Source organism: Molothrus ater, chromosome 3, assembly GCF_012460135.2.
Source record: "Molothrus ater isolate BHLD 08-10-18 breed brown headed cowbird chromosome 3, BPBGC_Mater_1.1, whole genome shotgun sequence".
Lineage (NCBI taxonomy): Eukaryota > Metazoa > Chordata > Aves > Passeriformes > Icteridae > Molothrus > Molothrus ater.
In genome coordinates this window covers 36,221,717-36,237,204 of record NC_050480.2, presented here as the reverse complement: position 1 = coordinate 36,237,204, position 15,488 = coordinate 36,221,717, and the positions used below count along the sequence as shown (strand labels likewise).

General features: G+C 39.0%; 1 protein-coding gene across 4 annotated transcripts in view; it reads right to left on the bottom strand.

The window, feature by feature from the left end:
* Positions 1–15,488, bottom strand: part of LTBP1 (latent transforming growth factor beta binding protein 1) — a 188,412-nt gene that overhangs the window by 42,672 nt on the left and 130,252 nt on the right. For all 4 annotated transcript variants that reach the window (XM_036381048.1, XM_054514385.1, XM_036381049.2 and 1 more), the window contains 4 exons: positions 13,445–13,564; positions 9,269–9,391; positions 7,112–7,234; positions 2,263–2,385 (listed from right to left, as the gene is read on the bottom strand). In XM_036381048.1, the coding sequence (XP_036236941.1) occupies positions 2,263–2,385; positions 7,112–7,234; positions 9,269–9,391; positions 13,445–13,564 (489 nt within the window). The remainder of the gene's footprint in view (positions 1–2,262; positions 2,386–7,111; positions 7,235–9,268; positions 9,392–13,444; positions 13,565–15,488) is intronic.

Sequence of the window (15,488 nt, the reverse complement as noted above, 5' to 3'; positions counted from 1 at the left end):
CAGAGAGTGACTGGTGGGAAATCAGCATAAGCACCACCCTAGCACACATTTCTTCTGTGTTACAGGTATTCTCAGCCCCATCTCAGTGCTGTTTCATGGCTGCACACCAGTCAACTTTGGTGTCTGACTCCACATGTTACTAGCAGGTTTGGAGCTGCATCTTTCCCAGAAGGCTGATTTTACATAATTTAAAGCCAAATGCTCTTTTTTGCTCATGGGGAGTGGGCATGATCCCAAAAGATTGCTATATAAGAGCTTATCAGTCTCTTTTGTTTCATTCTATTTTTAACTTAGGAAGCATTTTTCAGACTTGTGAGTCTGATAAACAAGTATTTCCTTTTGATTGATGTCTCATGTGAGCAACCAAATCTGCCCTCAGAACTTGAGGACTAATATTTCATTAAGTTACTACCACTTTTATATAAATGATCATTCATGTTGTGGTTGTACTTTTGTATTTTTTGCTTTACAAAAGCCCATTAAGAAGCATTCAGTATCATGCTGAAACCGAGCACAAATTTACAAACAAAACTGACTCATGAGGCTTATTCATCCCTTATCCAAACACTAGAATTTCTCATTCTTAACTGTACCTTTTTCTGCTTACAGCCATCCAGAATGTATCAAAGTAGCCAGCAATTTTGATATACTACAGAAATTATGATTTCAATATCACTGTCTCAAGACCATGATATCCACTACAGAATTTTCTCTAGCTGTAAACTGATTCTAGCCTGTGTGTAAACCTTCCAACCAATGTCCTGAAATCATGGCCATAAGAGGAAAGAAAAGAGGCAGGCAGCTCGGGGAAGTTGTATCCACATGAGGTGCCTAAGGAAAAGTAAGTGCACTGTGCTGAACACAACACCTACATGTACAAAGCTTTCTCTGAAATCATAGCAAATGCAAACCATCAACTACTTCCTGAAGCCCTCAGAAAGTTGGGAATGGTGGGAGATCAGCAATGACAAGGACAGTATTGTACCTTCTCATCCTGTACTCAAGATTTAGCTGTCTTAAAACTGCCAGAAAAATACTGGAAACCAAGCCAGCTGATTACACAAGGTAGAATGATGTATTAAAAGGCAGGAAAACAAAATTACCAGTGTTAGGGAAATTGAGTATAATACCTCTGAAAGAGCAAACAGCACTTTCTCAAGTTTTGGAGTCTTTTCAACTTTCTCCTTACCAAAACGCATATCCCCAACTTCTAGTCTAGTCTAGATTCAAATTGCAGACACTGCACTCTGTGATAAATTTGCCAGTTTAATTCAATAGCTCTCTGTTTGCACTGTCTGTCCCTTAGCTGGCTCATAAGTGCTTTCAGTTTTGTTATATTTATCCATTTAAAATATGAGGCATGTATCTACTACTTTAGAAGGATATCAAAGCTGCCACTGATTTCAGCTTGTGGTCAATTCACTTTTATCTGCTAAAGCAAGGTCTAATACAGCACTTCTGTATGCTGAATGCAGTATTTTCTGAATTAGAAAGCAGTCACATAGAATACCCAGAACTTTTACAGGGAATTTAGTTATGCTGCAGAAGATCTTCAATGTGGATGAGCTGGAATCCAGTTCCTCAGCTCAAGTCTAAACTGTGTATAAGTGAGCAGCCAAAGCAAAGTCCAGTGTTCTGGTCCTTCAGCCATTTAGAACATGAACATGTTATCACTTTACAGCTCTAATACCATAGTTTCTGTCTCACAAAAATGGTGGGCAAAAGTGATGAGGCATGCCTGGGTGTTGTGCCAACATGAAGATGGGATTGTTCAGAACGAAAACCTAGGAAGTGTTTTCCTGGGTTTGGCAATGCTGACTCAGTCTCAGATAACACATTTTCTTCATCCCCACCCATCCTCCACAAAGTACTGCAAGTGTTTTATAGAGGCAATATCTAATGTTACTTAATGCTAACAATGCAGCTCTTGTTGTTACAGCTCTGAATCACAGCACAATGTTCTGTCAAAATAAGTGTTTCCAGAATTTGGGAAAAAAAGCAGCACTGCATCTCTGTTAGTCCTAACACAGATTCTCTTTCAAGTTATGAAGGCTGAGACTTCAGCGTCTTGAAGTAATTTCTCCGCATATATTTACAGAGAGAAGAGAATGAATGAGAATAGAAAATAAGAAGAGTAAGAAAGTACTACAAATGATAAATGAGTTTCTCTTCCTTAGCACGGTCTGTGACTATCACAAGTTATACTTACAAACCTGCACATTTATAATAATGATCCAGGTATTTTTTACACCTACTTCATACCTTGACATCCCCTATTTGCTATCTGCTGGAAACCATCTGGACAAGTGCATTTGTAGGACCCTTCAGTATTTATGCAGCTTCCTCTTAGGCAAACATTGCTGTCTTGAAGGCATTCATCAACATCTGAAATAAAAAGGCAACTGAATTATTAGATGATGTCAAAATTGATGAAACTTTTAATAGTTTCAACATAACTTGAAGCAACTGTGTGCATACATGGAAATCAAGTTTACTACACTTTAGGATTCTTTGTTATTTTCCTTTCATTGTGTCATCGAACTTCTCATATTTCTAGAGGGCTTTGAAATTTGAGTTTGTATGTGATTTATTCCTAGCAAATATGACTCATCTGCCATCTGCATCTCTCACAAAAGCACATCATAACAGTAATGCAGTTAAAAAGAAATCCAAGCAGCTGCACATTTAGAAGATAGACACAAAAACTACCTACTAATGCAAATTTAAAATAGTCTTCTTTGGACATGTTTAAACCTCCACATAGAAATCCCTGAGCTGGAAGTGACCCGACTCAGGCATCCCCCTGGGAGTGGGCAGGCCCAAGCAGAGCTGGTGTGTCACAGCAGGCAGGACGTGCCTGGGGAGCCTGCTCACACCACAGCCACGTGGGACAGGACCACACTGTGGGCACTGCTGTGCTAACGGGCGGCTTTCCATGCAGCTCCTGAGATGCAACACAGCCATTTCACAGGCTTTAGCAGCTGGGTCATGCAGCTGCATGGCTGCTTTTGCACAGTGCTGCACCCCAGCCATAAATCCAGCTCCAGAGTCCAGGCACACAGGATCTTGCTTCCCAGCTCCTACATACCATGTTCAGGATCAAGCCTCAGGCCTGTACACTCTGCCCTAGTGTCTCAATATCCATGGGATAAACAGCTGACACACAGCAGGGAAAGTTTCAGGATACAAACTAGACACAAGATAATCAAGTATTTCAAGAACAGGACACTGGCACTGTCTCCACCTAAAGTCTTTTCTTCCCTTAGTCTTTCAAAGGGCTTAAAGGCAGCCCAGTGGAGGAACCAGAGTACAGCTACTCTGGGTACAGGATTAAGTCAGCAAGTGCAGACATTCCAGTGACATTATACAGCTTTGGTTTCACTACAGCTAAATATCACAAGGTATTTGGTGCCTGTGCCTCTAAGTTTTAAAAGCAAACAGAAAGTGACAGAGTTAAATTAAAAATACTGTCTCATAAGCAACTTCCCTCAGCCTCCACAGAGCCCTACCTAATCATCTACCCAGTCTATTGCTTGGATAATGTAGTTAGCGTCCTTTGAAAAACAGTAATCAAAGACTTTTCCCAGTACCTTTGATTATTCTGATTTCTTAAGTATGGATTTTAGCTGATTAGAATGGTAGCTTTTTCCTGTGCTGCAGGAATGAATAGCAATTGTAATTGAAAAGAGGACATGACCTCATTTCTACATTTATCTTTGGAAGCCCACACTATATCATTCTCCTTGGGATTTAATTTATTTAATAAAAGTAAGAAATAGGGATAGCTCTCTTACACAAATGAATGTTATTGAAGATAAAATTGCACTTAATGTTGACAAAGTTATGACCTTTAGATAACCACATGTTTTATAACCATTTTCAACTGCAAAATAAATTGTGGCTTATTTAAAAAGCAATTCATTTTGACTAAAGCATGAGAAAAATTAATTACTCCCTTGTGGTAAGTTAATGCCAAGTCTCACAACAAGAAGGTGCCTTCTGCCAAATTCAGTAAAATTGCATTATTTTCCATATAGGATGCAAACCTCCCTCTCTCTGATGCAACTCTTCATAGACCCTATGAGTGCTGCATGAGAATCCCCAGAAAAATCAGTGGCAGTAACTAATTCTTAAGGCATTCAGTGCTTTTTACCATCCTTTACACATGCATGTCTTGAACATTTTGGCTAGCAAAATCTCTGAAAGCTCTAGGAGAACAGCAGAGACTTAAGCTTCAGATTTTCTTGCAGTAACGCAGGTTCTTTGAGATGTACAGTCTGTATGTAAGTCCTGTTGGAGCATATTCCCCTCCCTTTTGGCTAAGACAAGGCCTCACAGGTGCCCTCACACTTTGTGCTCCCTCTTACTCAGGGCAACAATGAGCAGAAAGTCTCAATGTCACTTCATCTCAAGAACAAGTTGCTGAATGACAGACTAAGGCAGAAGATAAACACACGTGTGGGTGTGTATCTTGAAGATATACTGCATGTATAGTTGTATACATTGATGTACACCAGTTATTTTCCAATAACTTCTATTCTTACACAAGTAAAACACTGCACAAGGGCTTCCAGACAAAAACTTCAGCCAGGGAGTTGCAAAAAGCACAGCTGAAAATGAGCACAGCATAATTCTGCTGAATTCTGCAATACCCCTAGAAGTTTGCACAAGTTATAATGATCAAAGCAGCAAAATGCTTCTTGCATGCAACATCTTTAAGAAAACGCCTGCACCAGAAGAAAACCTAATTAAACAAACACATTTCTTGCAAGTGGTTTGCTAATCACATTTGTTTTACAGCATCACACATTTTTTGGGTATCCTCTGATGTGACAAATGTCCACACCTGGCTCTTCGAAAAACTGGACAAAATTTGAACCACTTTGTTCTTTCCAGACAATTGTGCTGTGCTATGCTCACAGTTTTTGTCATCTCTTTTCTGCTTTCTCTGTGAAGTGTTATAAAACATGGAGGTAAATAAGCTAATCCAAAAATCAGAGGCCATTATGTGGAGAAACACTGCATGTCTTCTTAAGGTGATTTTCTCTCTAGATTCCAAGGTGCAAAAAGTAGTCTATAATATCCTGTACTTCAGAAAATTTTGAAGGGATATAATGAAAGCACAGAAGAACTTCTTCCACTTCAAGAGATTAAGTATTTTTGCAGGACTTGCAATATTTACAGAAGTCTTCAGCGAACAAACCATGGCTACAGAAATTAACCATTCTGTCACTGGGCGGAGAAGCTGTAAATTTGGTTCCGGATTTTTAAATTAGACAAATATCCTGGGGTAAGGGAATGGTTTTACTCTTTTTCCTTGTTTGATACAACCCCTCTTTTTTGCCTTGACAATGTCTTAAACTATTTTGTCTTGAAAACTGTCTCTGAGCAGAAGTAAGAGTTAATGTATGGACCTATCGTGACAGGCAGGTGATGGAGAGCTGCAACAGCTACCATGAGTTCTTGGGCTGTTTGAAAAGCACCAAAGCAGTCGGAAGAGAAGTTTGAAATTTCATCTGAACTCTACTTAGAACAAGTTAGATTAGCAGTTGTCACAAATGATACCATATTATCTGTTCTGTCTTTGGGAGGCAGAAGGACCTGTGATCCATTACACCGCATTTTTCTTTGATTCTTGACAGGGTATCTCCACATCTGCAGCAATTCATGAAGATCTTGAAGCCAGATGAGAGCAAAATTATTTGATGCAAATTTCTAGTCCATTGCATCATCAGCCCACATTTCTTGAAGCTGATGCAAGAGATGCTGGTACTCAGCATGAATGATGAGAAGAGTGTGTTAAGTTCTTCCATGAACACGTTCTCCAAATAGCTCAGGACCAAAGAGTATCAGTGTGCTGAGGAGATTTTATAAGATATCCTAACTCTTTGTTGATGAGAAATTCAAGAGTTGCTGTCACTCATGGAATGTGGACAATCCAGTGTAATCAGTTAAGATAAAGTCTGTTACAAGTCTGTCTTGAGCAAACAGCATTTGGTTAGCCCAGGGGGAACTGCTCTTCTGCCTGCATCACTTGAAGAGGAGGATTCCTGACCTATTGCTGTGAGGGAGAAGGTGAGGACTGCCTTCCAAGTGCTGTGTGGAGGATAACCTAGCAGCAGAACACTGTTTGGTAGAACAGCTGTAAGAAGCTGTATCTTGCAAAGTATCAGCAGTTACAGAAAGCACACCAGAGACCAAAAAACTTTTATGAGCTAATGCCCCATGTACAGTGAGACCTTAACAAACGCTTCTTAGCTACTTCTCCCTGCTAGTGTGAGATAAGAAAGCAATTGAGATAGAATCTTTCCTGGAGCTTGCTGGTAAGTAATCTTGCATTCTCAAGGTGACCATGAGTAGTGCAGCAGATGTACCATATCAGATGGTAGCCAACAACAGAGAAGAGGGAGTAGCTTTGAAATGTTTCAATAGAAAAAAATATCAGCTTGCCAATTACTGGACAATTAAATTGTTTTACTTGAGAGATAAGAGACTTTTTTTTTTCTATAACACAGCATTTCTTGCTACATACATTGTACATCTTTCACTTCTTACTTTTGTTTTTGCAAGCTCAGTACCTAGACTGCATTTTGAGACAGTGCAAGCTGTGAGCTCCAATAGATCCTGCTGGAACTTGTCATCTACTAAATGCTTTTCTTTCATGTGCACTCTTGCCAGTGCACATGTGTGATTGTGGTGGCTGGCTGCAGGTTCCCAAAACCAGCTGGAGAAGAAGTTTTAACTAGCAGGCCCCCATGAGAATAGCATATACTGGCAGAAGCTTTTGTAATACAGAGCCTCTTGTCAGAACTTAAACAACAAGGTTTGGAAAGGCTGACTTGTTCTCAGTAATAATATCAACTGGTCTTCCAATCTTACTGTTGGAAGCACACGTCTGAACTTTTTGTATGTGGAAAGATGACAGGGACTATTTCGAAGAATCCATTAAATACGTGGCTGTGTTGGTGGGAACAAATGGTTGGCAGTGTAGAGAAAGAAAGAGAAGCAACATATATTTCTTCTCCATTCTTAAAAGAGTTCACTCCTATATCTGAAATACTCAAGATCTTATTGAATAAAATTAGTCAGTTGCTGAAGTCTCTAGGCTTACCTTCACACTGATCTCCAGTAGATGACAAGGAGTAGCCTTGGCTACAGATACATCTGAAAGATCCTTCTGTGTTCCTGCAGCGTCCATTTGTACAGACTGATCGCTGCTGGCATTCATTAATATCTGCAGAGACAGTGAAACTGTTACACATCTGAAAATACCAATTACTCATCAAATGGTACACAGACCAAGTCTGAACAAAACAGCAAAGCACAGTATCAGTATCCAGTACTGCTTAACTTGTTTGTGTTTATTAAATACAGACAATGTAATGCATAAAATGATATGAAACTGCAGACTGTGTGTTTTCCTTGAGATGACTGTGTTCAACATTCTCTCCTGTAACACCAATTTATCCCTCATGCACAATGGGGTACACACAGACTCACAAATATACACACATGCTGCCTGAGAGCTGCTTTTGTTTCTGTTATATCTGGCAGAGGTAACAAGTCAGCCGCTCCAGTGAATCAGCAAAACCCACAAAATACTTTCCAGCAGGATCACCACCTTTTAACAGGGTGTGGTTTTCAGATGCACACTGACAGGCTAATCCCCTATTAAGTTAAGGCTCCTTGAAATTCTTGCCTTGTAGCAGTATTAATCATCTAACTGTGTAGAAATGTCTCTTTGCTTCCACAACACTGCTAATCCCTCTGCGCTTCAGTTCTCATAAACTGGGGTCAGCCTGAGCTAACAGATGGATTTGAACATCAAACTTATATTTTCCTATGGAAAATTCAAAGTATTGGAGGCAAGTGGCACTTTGAATTCAGAACATAGCACATGCCTTGTCTGAGCTAGGAAGCCTATTTTTCCTCTGTTATTTGTAAAATATTCATTAAGAAGCAGTGTTTAAATTGACATGGTGAGTTCTTGGTCACTTCTAGCATTTTGGCACAGCTGAATGTCTTTTTGGAAATACACTTCAATTCAAACAGGAGAATGTTACTCAATGAGGTTTTTCAGGTCTGTGTTATGGCTGAACAGTCTGACCTCTTAAGTAACGGTTCCTTGCAACCACAGAAGTTTAGAATTTAAGGATCACTGAAATCTGTGAGGCTCCATGAAGCAGCTGGGCATGTGTACGGGTCCTTACTTAGAAGGGTGCACTTTAAGAAGAACAGGCTGCACATGCCAGCTCAGCTTGGCAAGGGCTCTTTTCCATGAAAGGCTCAGAGGAAGCAGTCAAATTTTGTCTACATATTTTCCCCAAGATCAGTCTGCTGTGTGTCCTGAAAAGCACATTTAACTCACTCAAGACACTTAACTTACACTGATGTTTTGTTTCAAACTTCCTGACAAATTTATATGAACGATCATTTAGTTTTACTGTATTATTTTTAGCACTCAGAAGTCTGAAAGTGTTTGGTGCTGTACAGAGACACTTAGGGAAGGCTGAGGGAAAGGAAAAAGAAGGAAATCCAACATCTGACAAGTAACATGTAGGTTTCTGTGCACTTCCGCAGCCTGGAGACACTGTCTCAGATTTTCATCATTAGGGAAAAGTTTCAAGTACCCTCTAGTTAAGGACAGGAATATTCATACCTCCTGTACATGCTCTAAGTTCTCCCTCAGACTACTTCACCCTAATTTCAGACCTAATTTTGTTCCACTGGAGCAGTCCTGATGGGAATTTTAGATGTGGAAGAAACGTGGAAACTGACACTTTGGAGGCACAGGAACTGTTCCTAGAAATACACCAGCAAGCTCTCTCTCTCTCAGTGTACTGCTGGAAATACAAAGACACCAGTGCAGGCAGGGTTAACTGCTCAGTGGTAACTGACACTGCTGGGCTCCAAAGGGCAGCAGCCTAGGTTTTTTGATTTCACTCACCCATATGGTAGGGAAAAAAAAAGTTAGAAAGAAAAGCAAAAGCCACTGTTCTTAAATCTCTGAAATGTCAGATATGACACAGATTTTGCAAAAATCCCAGTTTAGCAATATAAATATTACTACATGTTCTTGACTGGCTTGATAACACATCTCAAGATCTACAATGTGATCATAGAAACCATAAAATAGAAATACACATTCTTACATTTCTGTGTTTTCAGCATCAGTGTTATACATTTAAAAGCAAGATTAAAAAATATATTAAAAATATTATCTAAAAGGTAAATGCAACCTTATGAATTTTAATAATATCTTTCTTACCTTCACACTGATCCTTTGATGCAGAGAGTTTGAAACCCTGGGCACAAAAACACCTGAATGATCCCTCTGTATTTTCACAACGTCCATTTGTACAGTGACTGCCATACTGACATTCATTTATATCTGTGAAGAGAAAGGAAGTGCAAGAAATTAACTGGGGTACAACCACCTTTCAGTTGAGCTTGGGAATATATTCAATTCACATCATAAGCAGGATTCTTATTCCTGAGGAATTTATTTCAATGCGATTTTAGCACTTCATGCAGGTCCCTTTGTAAGGCTACTCTACATACTCATCAAGTAACTTAATTGGATTATGCAAAATCTCTCTCCTAGTCACAAACCATCCTTTCTTTAGAAGGACTTGAAAGCAGCTTTTATTTCCTATAAACTATCCCACAGACATCTACTTTAATCCTTCTCTGAAAGGTATTAGTTAGATGGGCCACTTTCTTCAGCCAACATGAAAATTGCTGTGTTGCTACTTAAGAGTATATTTCAAGAATTCCTTCTGAATGCAATTTGTATAAATCGACAAAGCAAAAAGCAAACATAAAAATAAAATAAGAAACATATTTTGCTATAAATCCAGCCAGAATTAATTCTGTATTCTAAAATAACAATTAGAAGTGGTTTTCACAGGAAAAAAAAAAAATTTCAAATTTTATTTTGTTCTTTCAGGGTTGCAGCAGTCAGAGCGTGTCCTTGTTTTACAGGAAAAATGCTGTATTTTTTTAATTTCACCGATGCAGGAAAAGAACTATCAATTATCCTGTCTTTTGCCACCACAAAGCACACAAAACCCATCAGCATAAAAAAGTGCTAATTATTTGAGGCACTGGAGCCATTTAGACAGCTGTAGCACAGGGAGAGCTGGAAGATTCGATATCTTTAAACCATCATCAGAACCCTTTTTAGCTATTGTGAATATGTGCAGTAACTATTTTCCTCACATGTATTTAGAGGCATGGCTCTTTGCAAGCTCCTGTACCACCTGCCTTTGACAAAGCCCATCTTTTCCCCAAACACAAGCAAAATCACCACTATCATCCACATTCCCAGTGACCTACAACTCTCAGTTCCTCACTTAAGCCTCTAGCTCTGTAAATAAGATGTCCTGCTGCAGCCTGGCCAAGCAGAAGGAGTGACAGACATCCTTGGAGATATGACAGCACAGATCCACAGGTGCTGTGCTATGGCATTCAGTGGTGCCGCTCCTCATTGCTTTCTCCAAGGCTTATTTCCCACTCACTAGTGCTGCAAAATGTGCTTGCTCTACAAAACACAATCTTTGCTCCCAATGTACATGATCAATGCTCTAACTGAAGAATCTGTTCAAACACAGAGAACCCAATTCAAGCACACAAATTTCCAACCAAACAACAAAACTGCTTCTTACAGATTCACTTTCATCTCCAAGCTGTTTGACAAAGAACCTGGAATACTATTTCTGATTTTTGGATGGGATTCAAAGATCAAGAGACTTCCACATAAAGCCAACAGAAAAGCCAGGAACAGAACTTAAATTTTCTGAGATGAAATCCAGAGTTATAACTGATTCTGTCGGTGCTCCCTACAGTAGGGCTAGAGGTATTTGGATTAGCTCTGCTTACCTCCGTATTAGTTTTGGTATCTTCTAATGGGATCCTTAAAACTGTACAATTTGAATATTGATAGTTAAATCATGCAGCTTCAAAATCCACCACAGTGATAGCCAGAAGGATGAAGTGATCTAGAAAGTTTTGTCAACCTACTTTTTAAATTTGTTCATTAATACACGGAAGTGTGCTCTAGATACATCATGATATCTGACTTTATTTGAACATGAAAATGTGCAGAGAGAAAAATACAAGAAAAATTAATCAGTGGTTGAAAGTAAACTTAAAAACCAATCAATTATTTCAAACAGTCTCTGTACAACACAAATGCACTGAGGGATCTGGAACAGTGACAATTTCAAGACAATGAAGAGTCAGGTGGTGCAAGTGTCCTTTTCCATTTCTTCCAACACGCACCAAACATTCCCACCTAAACTCCAGTTAAATGTAGTCTCCCTGAGTTTGAAGTGAACTGATGGACTTGGCCTAATGAAACAGAAGCGGCTATGTTCCTGGCTTTAAATCCTGCAAGATTACAATATAAATGGCATCAAAGACCTATCTGTAGGATTGTTACACTAGATTTTCTATGGCATAAAGTACAGGCAGAGCAGTGAAGTGAGGTAAAAAAATACTGAAAACAGCACTGTGGAAAAACAGAAGAGCTGCAACTGATCTAAACTAACAGGAGAAACAAATGAATTTATGGAACAATGGATTTAAATATCCTTCACAGATAACGGGAAATATTTTCCTTTTTGGTGTATTTAAGTGGTGCCATATTGCAGAACTAAAGATTTAAGAAAAAATGTCTGCATTACATTTTCTAAAATATGTATGGCTCATTTCCAACATGATGTAAGCCTAGGATAAACAAAAAACGGACTGATCACATCACTAATGAAGTGAGTAAGAATGCCTAGGCTTAGAACATTTCATAAGACAAAGGAAAAAAGGAAAGCTACATGAAGTAATACAAGGAAAAAAATTATCACTTTAAATCAAGACATATTCCTTACATGACTTAGTTCTGAGCAAAGAACTGACTTCTCTCATTTCCCTCTAACCTATCCTGGTTAACAAGAATGAAACAACTGAAAGTTTTGTCAGGGAATTTTCAACCAGGCTATTTCCATAAATAGGTACAGAAATAAAGCTTAATATTGGGAAAGAAGGCAAAATTAGGCCAACATTTTTGGCAAAAAAAAAAAAAAAAAGGAGTTAAGTAAGAGCACTCTAACAGAGTACATATGCCACATTCTTTGCAAGGGCACCAGGAATCCAGGCAGGTGGGCAGGAATGAAACAAAGATCAATGTGGAGTAATTAGTGCAAAAAGAAGCCCATTCATTTGTGGCAAACATTTTCTAGCTTGTTACAACTCCATTAAAATCCATGAAATTACCTGAGAAATACATTCCTCCACAGTAAGTCAAATGACAAGACCAAATATGCAGCTATGACATGGCAGATCAGACAGTATGACTTCTTCAGAAAATAGGGTAGTTGAAAACGCTGTAATCTGCACAGCAAAATTGATGGTGAGGTTCTGACAGCCACACCATTGGCTCAGTGCAACTTGGCTCTAATCTTGATCCATAGATCAGCACCACACCTGCAGCTGGAGCACAGCAGATCCCAGCCACCAGAGCTGCTTCAACCAAACACTGCTCTTGGACTGCTTTGTGAACTGAGCTGAACCACCTCACAGCACTGGGGGCCATTACAAAATAAGCCATGGAAGTACACTGACAATCACATGCAAACACCCTCTTGTAGGTTACTGTACACCTGTTTAGGCAACATGGTTATTCCAACGATCACAAATTATAGGGCATGTGATACATGGAGTGGGCAGGAATATTCGCAACAGATAGCAGATCCTTCACAACTGATGCTAAATTTAAGTTTCTGGTAGTGACCCAAAAAGTGGCACTCAAAACTGCAAAAAGATTATTTCCTTTTGCACAATGGATTAATTTGTTCTTTCTCACCTCTATTTCAAATAGTCAAAACTGATTTTGAAAAAAAAAAATTAATCTAACATTTAGAAACAAATCAACAAAAGTAAAATGTGCGAAATCTGTCCTAAACCCTAACCTAAAGTTAGACAAGGGACTTCAGGATATGCTAATGTTTTGCTAGAAGTACAGGTAATAAAGGAGTTTAATTAACATGCTCCGTGAGCAAACTCTCATATTCCACTGAAAAACCTGAGTTGCACTGATGTATTAGCACTCACTTGTCTTTCCATTTCCAAACAACAGCCTATTTATATTTCACTGACAGTACATCCCCTTTCTATTCCGTATTTTCTATTGCAAGAATTTTGTTTTGTAATGATATCATTTGTAGTCTAGATTCAGTGCTCATTTATCTACAGTAAAACAAGATTTCCTCTTACGTACTGTGTCTGAGAACATAAAGTAATTTCAAAAATCTCATCTTTTCAGTTATTCTTGCATGAAATGGGGACCCAGGGCACAGTGATGTCATCAGGTCGTAACACTGATTGAATATGAAACACAGCACCTCAGAACGAGGACTACAACCAGAGAGACAAAGAGCACTAAACATACCATGGCACTGTCCATTCCAGCCTCTGAACCCCACTCTGCAAGGAATGCACTGGTAAGAGCCAGGAGCATTAAGGCACTGTGCATCTGGACAGGTAGCTGGAGTCAGGCATTCATCAATGTCTTCAAAAGAGAAGATAAAAGGAAATACTGGTCAAAGCCACAGTATAACAATAATCTGGTTACTCTGACTCTCCTCCTGAGATACTAAAGCATTTAAATAATTGTGTAATTTATCTGGTAGAGGCACAGGAAAGAACAAGTTCACACATATTTGTACCAGCAAAGGGGCATCTCAGAAATAGAGTAGCTCATAATACATGCAACTGAATCTGAATTCTCTGTTATACTAAAAATCTTTGGTAGGTCTTCCAGAACATACAGCATATCAGATTTCTGGCTACCACAGGTAAAAATAACTTTCCTTTACTTTACATGTTACTCCTTATCATACTGAAGTGCCTGAGATTCTTTCTATGGTAAGACTTTGGAAGTTCATTGGAACAACAGTAAAACTGTAACTCTGGCTTCCAAAAGCAAACCACAATTTGGTATTTTCCAATGCTGTAGAGTTATTCAGCATGCAAGTGCTATTGGGACTAAAAACATAATTGTGTGAATGAGAATCAAAGAGGTTTACATGGAGTAAGGAGTTAATTTTGTCTGAAAGAAGGCACAAGCCTCATCACTGAGGTTGGCAATGTTTAGGGTGAGAGAGGGACTTTCTGCACCAGGCAAGGTTCTAGACTGCCCATGACAAGAAGAGATAGGTCCTGAAAAAGTCATGGAACTCATGTTCAGGCTCTGAGCCGGAACAACTTCTTATCTTGCCACAAGGAAACCCAGACATCCAACATAAGCAATCTAAAGGAGACTGCACACAGAAAACAACATTAAAAGACAAGTTGCTGTTAAGTGACCAATGATCAGAAGATTCTGGAATTAAAACTGTGTAGGCAGCCTCCTTGCAGTCTGCTCACATGTGTGAGATCATTTTATAATATGGTATTTAAGTACACAATAATTATAATCTTTCCCATGAAATACTTCCTTCATGCAGTGCACAGAACTAATTAAATTGTCAGTCACCTTTAAACTCAGGTTCCTAAGCTTCCATCCTCTTCCTGCCCCAGGCCTAGCAGTTTTGTCTTCTGCAATTAAAGACTGCTACTTGAGCACAATCATAGGGAGGGAATTCACTCCTAGTTTTGAGAACAAGCTCACAGAACTCAAGGAGCTCCCAACACTCATAATTTAACTGGACAATGCTCCAAGGTTGAGAAAATTGAATATTCCAGCTCCAAACAACTCACTGAATGTAGGCAAATCACAATTGTCCAGCTTAGAATACTTTCTCGTAAAAACACCAATAGGCTTCTTCAGCTGTTACAATGCACACCTGCAAAAGTTTCTCATTAAGCTCCTGTGGGAGTTTGTTGTTTTTTTTTTTTTTACTTAATTAACAAAGAAAATTACACTTCTGCTGTAATTTCTTCTCAGAACTGTCTGGACTGTGTCTGCCTTCAGAACATGAATGATGTACCTGGTTCAGAAATTTTTAGTCAAAATAAAGTCTAAAGGCAGCAAAGCATAAAAACAAATCGCAAGAAGATTCTATAAGAATTCTTCATCCTATGCAAGGATGTTCAGCTGTGACCACAACACTGTTCCACAGAAACAACAGAATTTACAAGAACATCTATGCACCCTTTACATTCCCCTGGCTAGGCCTGTGACAGAGCTTGTGTGAGTACAGCTTGAAGGCAGAATGAGATGGGGTGAGGAAGTGCAAGTGAGGCCTGAGTATTGTGTGCAGCTTGGAGGATTCTTGCCTTTGTTTTTGAATTGTGGAGGGGGTGGAAGGAAGTTTTTTGTGAAATTAGAAATCTGTCAGTAGAGGGATGACATGGTGCAATGATTCCCCAAATGGGTCATTTCCTTGGTTTGATGGATTAATGTAGGAGCATTTTCCCCTTAAGCAATCTTAAATAACTTTCAACAGAGAATTTGGTTTCAGAAATTACATTTTGTTAAGTTAAATTATAGA